The sequence below is a fragment of the Mirounga angustirostris genome, unplaced genomic scaffold (genome assembly GCF_029215605.1).
Source record: "Mirounga angustirostris isolate CCGP_5_RB_7025 unplaced genomic scaffold, mMirAng1.0.hap1 SCAF_17, whole genome shotgun sequence".
NCBI classification, from domain to species: domain Eukaryota; kingdom Metazoa; phylum Chordata; class Mammalia; order Carnivora; family Phocidae; genus Mirounga; species Mirounga angustirostris.
The window spans coordinates 4,911,340-4,921,421 of record NW_026991725.1 but is presented as its reverse complement, the minus strand read 5'-3'; the positions used below and the strand labels follow the sequence as shown (position 1 = coordinate 4,921,421).

At 37.8% G+C, this 10,082-nt stretch overlaps 1 protein-coding gene across 7 annotated transcripts in view; it reads left to right on the top strand.

The window, feature by feature from the left end:
* Positions 1-10,082, top strand: part of NLK (nemo like kinase) — a 191,757-nt gene that overhangs the window by 135,427 nt on the left and 46,248 nt on the right. For all 7 annotated transcript variants that reach the window (XR_010408752.1, XR_010408751.1, XM_064583581.1 and 4 more), the window contains exons 4-6: positions 2,371-2,477; positions 3,945-4,030; positions 8,527-8,736. Coding sequence is in view for 5 of the 7 variants with exons in the window: in XM_064583581.1 (XP_064439651.1) it covers positions 2,371-2,477; positions 3,945-4,030; positions 8,527-8,736 (403 nt within the window). In the remaining 2 variants the exon portion in view is untranslated. The remainder of the gene's footprint in view (positions 1-2,370; positions 2,478-3,944; positions 4,031-8,526; positions 8,737-10,082) is intronic.

Sequence of the window (10,082 nt, the reverse complement as noted above, 5' to 3'; positions counted from 1 at the left end):
TATTTTTATATGCCTAGCATTTACCCTTACAGCAAGCATGTAAATGCTAAAACAGGAGTCCTGGGACCGTCTTAGTTCATTTATAGTTCATGCCAAGCACCCTAAGACTACAGCTGCCCCTTAAGATTGTCTATCTTCTAGGACTAGCTGTGGGACAATACTGATACAAGAAGTGTTTCACAGGCTGTCGGGTGGGTTGTCCTTCCAAAGATTCCATAATATTGCTCTGCAAGAAGAAAGTTAGGATCTGAAGAACTAAGAAAGCGGAACAACTGCAGCCCAGTAACAGCTCTGCTTTGTTGCTGTTTTGCCTTTCCCTGCTTTGAGTTGTACAGGGCTGGGGGAGCTTTAGTGTTCCAACTCAGAACATGAAATTGACTTTCACAAGGTGTCCAAAGAATTTGAAACCTAATAGGAATCTCCTGAAATCAAGGGTAGTCTCCCCTTGTCTTAAGGAAGGTTAAAAAATTTAAATCATAAAATTTACCCATACTTGTAATGAGTCCTTAACTGCACAGGGTAAGACATGAATTTGTCCTATTTTAGATAAAACAAAAGAGTTACTTTCATAAGAGTTCTGAATTCCACATCTTCATTGCTCCCCAGGCTCCAGCCTTTGATTATCTGACATGTGTTGTTTGAACAAAACCCTGAGAGTATAAAAGTACAAAACATAGGAAGCTTAAAACTTAATAAAGGAGCCATAAATGTAAAAAAAAAAAAGTTAAATACTAAAAGAATTAAGATTGTAGATAGACTTGGATTTGAACTAATCATTTTACGCATTTCTAGGAATACTATTCTTCACAAAGCAACTTATGCCACAGTTGATGGGTAGGTTGTCATCCTTTCCATTGGTGCCATGGTGGCCTAGGGTGAGACCCCCAATCCTCTCTTGTTTGGATTCAGAGGATGCTCCAGTAACATGTCTGAATAGATCCTGAGACTGTTTGGTCTTCACATTCTTCCTGGCCTGGCTGTCATTTAAAGTGTTTATCCTTGGGGGGCCTGGGTGGCTCAGTCGGCTAAGCGTCTGCCTTCGGCTCAGGTCATGATCTCAGGGTCTTGGGATCGAGCCCCGCGTCGGGCTCCCTGCTCAGCTGGGAGCCTGCTTCTCCCTCTCCCTCTGCTGCTCCCCCTGCTTGTGCTCTCTTGCTCACGCACGCTCTCTAATAAAATCTTTTAAAAAATAAAATGTTTATTATTTTTGAGAAGATATTTGCCAATGACATACCCAATAAAGGGTTAGTATACAATATATATAAAAAACTATGCAACTGAACATCCAAAAAAAATAATTAAAAATGGGCAGAAGACATACAGATGGTCAACAGACACATGAAAAGATTCTCAACATCTCTTGTCATCAGGGAAATGCATATCAAAACTACAATGAGATGTCACCTCATACCTATCAGAATGGCTAAAATTAACAACATAAGAAACAACAGGTGTTGGTGGATGTGGAGAGAAAGGAGCCCTGGTGCGCTGTTGGTGGGAACGCAAACTGGTGTAGCCACTGCGGAAAACAGTATGGAGGTTCCTCAAAAAAATAAATAAATAAATAAAATACCTTAGGATCCAGTAATCTCACTACTGGGTATTTACCCCCAAAATACAAAAACACTAATTCAAAGAGATATATGCACCCCTATGTTTATTGCAGCATTATTTACAGTAGCCAAATGATGGAAGCAACCCAAGTGTCCATCGATAGATGAATGGATAAAGAATATGTGGTATATAGATACACAATGGAATATAAAAAAGAATGAAATCTTGCCATTTGCAACAACCATGGATGGATCTAGAGGGTATAATGCTAAACAAAATAAGTCAGTTGGAGAAAGACAAACACCATATGATTTCACTCGTGTGGAATGTAAGAAACAAAACGAACAAAGGAAAAAAAACCAGACTCTTAACTACAGAAAAAAATTACCAGAGAGAAAGTGATTGGGGGGATGGGTGAAATAGGTGAAGGGGATTAAGAGTGCATTTATCATGATGAGCACTGAGTACTGTATAGAATTGTTGAATCACTATATTGTACACCTGAAACTAATAGAACTCTGTATGTTAACTACATTTGAATTAACTTCAAAAATGTTTATCCTTATTTTTCTTTTGTAATGCTAATTATAGAGACAGTTTATTTCTGCTAACTTCTAAATGGTAAATTCTTTAATTTTGGCAATTTTTTTTATCTTGTGAGGGCTGGAATTTTTACCTCTGTAATGCTGTCTAGAAGCTTTCTTTCCCTAAGCTTTTCCCAGCTTTAAGAATGGAAGTTATTCTTTAGACCTAGTGCCTACTTTGAGGGGATTGGGGGCTGAATTCTTGGAATTCTCCTTAACTTAAAACCTCAAGATATGTTGTCACAGAATTGATGCAGAGTGACCTACATAAAATTATCGTCTCTCCTCAACCACTCAGCTCAGATCATGTCAAAGTTTTTCTTTATCAGATTTTGCGAGGTAAGATTTTCTTTTTGAAGAAAAAGGTAGTGGCACTGTATAAGTGAAATGTTTTGCTTTTCATTTGAATTTTAATCTGACCTTCCAAGGCTTTTTTCTTCCCTAAAGACTTTTTTCTTTTGACCAAGGTATATTTAATAATCTCTACACTTGATGTTAAGAGGCTTTTAAGGGTGGCCAAATGGTTCTTACTTTCACTGATGGAAGAGAAAGCCCTAATTCATTACTCAGTTAAGTAGGTTAATTTAGGGAGGTATATAAGCAGGATGGTTTGTGGAACCCTGTGGTCTGTCACAAAGTTTCCTTTAAACAGCCTTTAGTAGGAGTATGTGGCTGGCATCAGGTGACTCAATTGAAAGGTAACTATGTTCCTTATGGATGACATTTATTCTTCAAGTGTGGTCCAAGTGTTGGCTGGTATACCTGAATCCAACTCTAGAAAAACAAGACTCTTAAAGCCAAAGCATCAAGGAGGCTGAGAAACAGCAATATAATTCTCCAGACCGGCTCATTAAAGAGCACCGACTTGATAGGCAGTTTGAACCGACATTGCTAGAGCTTCTTCTGGCCACCAGGTATATCCTCTGGAATTTTGCTGTTACAAATGGGAGAATCGTTTAAAGCTGATACAGCTTTCTTACCTAGTAAAACACTCTTCTCCCTCCGCTCCCACACCAGGATTCATAGATTCAGGTATTCTTTATGGAGATTAAAAAGCATCTACCAAGAGAATGAAAACACACACAAGGCGTTAAAACTAGGATGTTCACCTTCCATAGGTGTGTTGATATTCTGTGGCAGGGGACAGAAGGAAGATAGTAGATATTGGGTCTTTTTTTACACTTATAAAAAAATGTATGATTTGCTGTGTTTTATTCAAAAGACTCAGCCTTGAAACTGTGACCTTTTTCTAACAGTGCTAAAACTCAGTCTTTTAATATGTGTCAAAAATATTTTAAAGTAATTAACTACCCCTCTTGAATCTCAGTGGTGGGGAATACTACTGACAAACCTGGGCAGGTTACTGAATTTTGTCTTATCAGTGAAAATCTGCCCTGGGAAGGGCTCCCTGGGGGGTAATGAGGATTTGTTGGAGCTGGCTCAGAATCACAGGTTGAGAGTACCAAGAGCAGAGCTCCAGTAGCCACCCACACTTAGGAACAATTCAAGGATATTGGTATGGTCAACTTTAATTCCAGCGCCTGAAAAGCTTATCTATATTTAAACCTAACTCATCTTTTGAATTATAGGCATTATCTGTAGATTGTGCAACCTTTGATGACGCTTTATTTTACAAAATTACAGTTTTTTGAGGTAGGACTAAGTCAAGCTTTTAATAACGTTTATTATGCCATTATTTAGAGAACAATCTTAAATCCTGTATTCTCTGTTACCGTGGTTTTCCCCAAATCATTGGTTGAGTGAAAAGAATTAAATATCTGCAATTAAATCCGTTTGTTATTTCAGGTTTGAAATATCTCCATTCAGCTGGCATTTTACATCGAGACATTAAGCCAGGGAATCTCCTTGTGAACAGCAACTGTGTTCTAAAGGTAGCTTTTCAGTTTCTTTAAATATCTGAGAAAAATTTAGAATGCCAAGGCATGTTTAAGAACAGTGTGTTTTTGTGAAAGAGTTAAATTTATTTTTATCACTTTACCAAATAATTAAAGAACCGAGTTTTCTCTAGCAGTATCACTAGTCATGGCCATAGTAACTGATTTGTCATCTTGACTCATGGTTTCTTCATGATAGTTTGTATATGTTTTGGAAACACTGAAATTGGAATTACAATGTGACCAGAAAGAAAATAGAGAAGGTAATTTCTTTTTAGATTGTTCCAATGCTAAAGGAAGTATATATCAAAAGAAATATTGCAAGACTAGTAAGTTATTTATATGAGAATGAAGTATGGCTTTCAAGAAGACTGTGTTTTTGCACAGCTAACATTTCTATGCCCTGTGTGACTGAAGTAGCCAAGTAAAGAAGTGGAAACACTTAAAAGTGAAAATACTAGGGGCGCTTGGGTGGCTCAGATGGTTAAATATCTGCCTTTGGTTCAGGCCATGATCCGGGAGTCCTGGGATCAAGCCCCATGTGGGGCTCCCTGCTCAGCAGGGAGTCTGCTTCTCCCTCTGCCCCCTCACCCTGTTCATGCTCTCTCTCTCTCAAATAAATAAAATCTTTTTAAAAAAAAGATAAAAATACTAAGCCAGAAAAGGGTCAAATATATTTGACAATATATAGTAGCCAATCCTGCTACTCCCTCTGAAGGGGAATTGATTACAGGATTTAATTGTAGTTAGTAGCCCCAAAATTTCAAGCCATCAATTTCAATTTTACTTTCCCCCAGTATCTCCACCTACCCCCCATCCGTTGTTTCTTGTTAGAGTGGCTCACAAATCGCAAAATCCACATATATGCATTTCCCTGCCTCTAATAGATGTATTAATGGAACTCCTAGTGAGAGGCCTACCATATTTTCCCCACCATAGAAATTAGAGATAAGGGCCTTCCTAGAGCTGTGTGATCTCTGTGTAAGCAAATTTAAATTCTATTTATTTTATGAGTGGCTACAGTATTAATGGTGCTTCAGTCTGCAGTAAATATTCTTAACATTCCAACTGATATATTTGAAAAAGAAAACTTTTTTTGTTTGTAGTTTCAATAAATAAAGTTTATTTATATTTAAGTTTAAATAAATAAAGATTTATTTATTTGGAAGAAAGAGTGTGCACAGTGGTGAGGGGCAGAGGGAGAGGGAGAGAGAGTTCCAAGCGGACTCCAGGCTGAGCACAGAGCACAACGCAGGGCTTGACCTCACGACACTGAGATCATGACCTAAACCGAAACCAAGAGTCAGATGCTTAACCGACTGTGCCACCAGGCACCCCAAGAAAACTGGTTTTTAGATGTTGCCTGCTTTATAAGTTATCAAGCTGTCATTGTTACTTAGTTTGATGGCAGTTAAACTAAATATTAAAAGCAAGTATATAAATGAATATCATTTTGTATTTTAAATGCTTTCTTTAAATTCTGGCCAATTTTCTTTAAAAGCTGGTATGTTATACTGTGAAAAAAAATCACCCTTCCTTATAGCCTTGAAGAACTGTTCCTGATTTAACTCTAGAAAGATTTTTTTTTTTAAACTATCTTTCAGGGGCTCCTGGGTGGCTCAGTCGGTTAAACATCTGCCTTCAGTTCAGGTCACAATCCCGGGGGTCCTGGGATAGAGTCCCTCATCTGGCTCCCTGCTCAGTGGGGAGTGTGCTTCTCCCTCTCCGCCCCCCTCCACTCATGTTCTCTCTCTCTCTCTCTCTCTCTCTCTCAAATAATATCTTTAAAAAAAAAAAACTATCTTTCATATTTTCCCTGAAAACAACTAATGTTGTAGTTCAGTCTCTTTCACAGAGAAATTAATTGTTCCCAGTGTCCACTAAAGTAAATATTCCTTCTATAGGTCATTGAGTTCATTTCCCTGCTACCTTTCCACTTTTTAAAGAGCTGCAGCCTAGGGGCGCCTGGGTGGCTCAGTTGGTTAAGCGACTGCCTTCGGCTCAGGTCATGATCCTGGAGTCCCTGGATTGAGTCCCGCATCGGGCTCCCTGCTCGGCAGGGAGTCTGCTTCTCCCTCTGACCCTCCTCCCTCTCATGCTCTCTGTCTCTCATTCTCTCTGTCTCAAATAAATAAATAAAATCTTAAAAAAAAAAAAAAAAGAGCTGCAGCCTATCCCCATAACTCTAATTTTAATTAAAAAAAAATTTTTTTAAACCTTGAGTATTCTTTATTCTGTTCAGACCAAATCAGTTTTATGACGATTTAAAAATGCCAGTTTCTTCTTATTTTGGTTTCTGGCTGGAGAACTTCCCAAAGCATTTTGTTTAGAACCTGCCTTGCTTGGTGCCACTACCTGCTTGAGGTCCATTTTTCAAATTATCTGTTATGGTATTATAACTTCTAGCTACACAAACAAATAACTAGAAGAAAATGTCATTTATGAATAAACAACACAAAGATCAGGATAAATTGAAATTGTGCCCCACTCCTTTGACTTGTCTTAGCAGCCTACTTTTAAGACCCAGAATGGAGTGCCAAGCTACGGACACTAATTCTCTCTTCTCAAGTGTACAGATTCATCAAAAATAATATGATAAAACATTTCTTTTAAATTAGTATCCTTTCGGGCGCCTGGGTGGCTCAGTTGGTTAAGCGACTGCCTTCGGCTCAGGTCATGATCCTGGAGTCCCGGGATCGAGTCCCACATCGGGCTCCCTGCTCAACAGGGAGTCTGCTTCTCCCTCTGACCCTCCTCCCTCTCGTGCTCTCTCTCATTCTCTCTCTCGCAAAAAAAAAAAAAAAAAAAAAAATTAGTATCCTTTCATATTCTGAATATATTTTGTTTCCTATTAAGCACAAAATGGATAATTTTGTTGGAAATCTCATTATCTTTTTGGTTGTCTGATCATATAAGCTTCTTACTTTGGGTTTAGCTTGTCTTCCAGATAAGTTGCCCAAAATGACTCCAGACAGACTAGTGTTTTTAACAGAGGATTTGCTTTATAACAGAAAACATTTTCTGTCTGGTGGGTGGTTGGTGGTGGTGGTGGTTGTTGTTGTTGTTTTTCTATAAATCCAAGAAAGATATAGGAAAATGGATTTAAGTTCTTTGGTTTTGTTTTGTTTTAAAAGATATACTAAAACGTCACGGCCAAGGAAGAGAGTTTTAAAATATTATGTGTTATTTGAACACTAGCCTTTGGGAGAATTTGATAAGCAGTTTATAGGCTTTTGGGGTGTTTTTTTTTTCCTTTTTGGTATGGTTTTCAAACATTTTTTTAAGCTGCCAAGACCCTTTTTTTCAAATAAAATCTTATGCTGCAACCTCAACTTAGAAAACAGTGTTAGTTCATCACTTATAATATTGACTCATGAAGTTAATCAGTGAAAATGCTGGAGCTTGGAAGGCCCTTACTCTCTTATCTTAACCTCAGTGCTCCCTCCCACTTTTTGTTTTGGTGGCCCAGTATTAAGAAAATTTTCTTAATATGAGAAATTCCTGAAAATAAACAGAAGTTGCTGGTGGTGGCACTGCTGCTGTCTACTAACAGCTCACCTTGTAACCTCAGCATACTTTTCAGTTAAACAGAAATAACAAGAAAAGATTTATTCCTAGGTCTGCATATAAATTAACCACTTTCTCATTTACTGTTGTGTTACGGGGTTCTAGCATACTTTCCAAATGATGAGAGGCATTCATTTAAATATTTACAGCACAGAGAAATGAGTGCAACTAGTAGCATTGGTATCCTACAGTGTGCTACATTTTGACATACATATTCGAGTGTGAATAGTATTTTAAATAGATAAGTACATGGGGAGTTTAGGACGCAGTTTGAAACCCATAGATCTAAAGAAATTTTACTATGTGTATGCCATAAAGACAATGAACATAGCTCAGGAGGTCTTCAAGATAGGCACTTTTTTTTTGTACAATTCCTTGATAAGCCTTGAAAATACATAGTCTGGTTTGTACATTAAACCTAGAAATATGCATTGAGCTGTCTTTTTGGTTTAGTTATCAGTTGAAAAGATGAGTGAGAAGAATTTTTTTTTAAGATTTTTTTTTTTTTTAATTTATTTGGCAAAGAGAGAGAGAGCGCGCGCACAAGCAGGGAGAGTGGCAGGCAGAGGGAGAAGCAGGCTCCCTGCTGAGCAGAGAGCCGGATGCGGGACTCGATCCCAGGACCCTGGGATCATAACCTGAGCCAAAGGCAGATGCTTAACCGACTGAGCCACCCCGGCGCCCGAGAAGAATATTTTTAAGATTCATCATTTTATATAGAAATAAGGAATTTTGAGACTTTTTTCCTCTTATGCAAATAAGATCAAATTATATATTGACACAAATACACTCTACCTATATCATTCGAAACTTTTCAAAGCTCAGAGATCTATCAAGATTTTGATTTTTTGCTTATTTTGTTTTACTTTACCATTTGTAAATATATTTGTCTCTTTAACAATATTTTTATAATCTTTTCTATTTAGATTTGTGATTTTGGATTGGCCAGAGTGGAGGAATTAGATGAATCCCGTCATATGACTCAGGAAGTTGTCACTCAGTATTATCGGGCTCCGGAAATCCTGATGGGCAGTCGTCATTACAGCAATGCTATTGACATCTGGTCTGTCGGATGTATCTTTGCAGAACTACTAGGACGAAGAATACTGTTTCAGGCACAAAGTCCAATTCAGCAGGTATGATTTTACTTTAGGCTTTAGTAGCTTTCAGTTCTATTACAGATTTAAAGGAAAAACCGTCTTGCACACATGTGTGGGGCTTATTCATTGTACTGTCTAAGTTGCTTTTAGCAAATTGAGGTTCATTTAAAATTCAGAAAGTCAGGAAGTTGAAGATTACAGAGAGATTCATTTTGTAACTTATGAACCTATTAGAGGGAGCGTTGACTTTATTACATGCACTGATGCATAGCAGCAGACCCTGCTGTAACAGTTTGCACAGGTGTAATCTTCCACTGTTAGAGGGCCTCTATTCTTTCTGACTGAATGGGTCAGACTTGAAAATGCATTTGATGCCTTAATGTACTTACACTTTGTGCTTAGAATATAAATTTTGAGTGTTGATTTCCTTAAATGTGAACATTTAAGAACATTTCGAACCTTTATTTTTGGGCTAACATGTTTAAATATGGCAGAGAACATTAGGAGCTTATTAAAATGTAGCTTTAGGAAACCGTTGGTGATACTTTATCTGCCCTAAGAGCTAATTCATTACCCCACATATTTTCTTGAGATAATTCTTAAGTATTGTTTTGTCCTTAACAATAGTGTTTGCATGAGAATAATGTATCAATGATGTGCTCAGCCTGTAAAATCAAATTGGGGGGTTCAAATCCTAGCTCTGCCACTTACTATCTATTAATTCTTAGGCAAACTAAACCATTCTGAGGATTGTTGTGCAAATTAAAAGAAATAATAAAGCTGAAAATGAGGCCTGGCACATAGTAAGCACTCAGCAAATATTAGCGACTGTTATAGTAGTTATATGCCAGGATGTTAGGATTGCAGTGGTAAATAAGAAAAAGTTAGTTCCTGCCTTTGTGCAACTTTCACATGAGACAAAATAAATAAGTACACAAATAAATATAATGTAAGTAAGCTAAGTAATGATAAATTCTGTGGAGAAAAATTGAACCAGGTTAGGGATAGGGAATTATGATAGAGCAGAGCAGTGCTAAAGGGTTCTCTGAGAAAATGACATTCGAGGCATGACTCAAGTGAAATGAGGGAGCGAGATACTGAGCGTGTTTCAGGAAAAGGACAACCAACATAATTAAGCCTCTGAGGCAAGAACAAGTGTGGCCTGTTGGAGGGATGGCATGATCAAGGGGGAAGATTGTAGGAGACAGGTCAGAGAGAGAGAGAGCCTGACTGTGGTGACTGGATAAGGACTTTGGATTTTACTCTGTCCAAACTGTAATGGAAAGCTATATGAAGGTTTTGAGCAAGGGAGTGTTAAGATTTGATTGATCACATTTTAAAAGATCACCCTGACTACTGTGTATCTTTGTAAATAATTCATA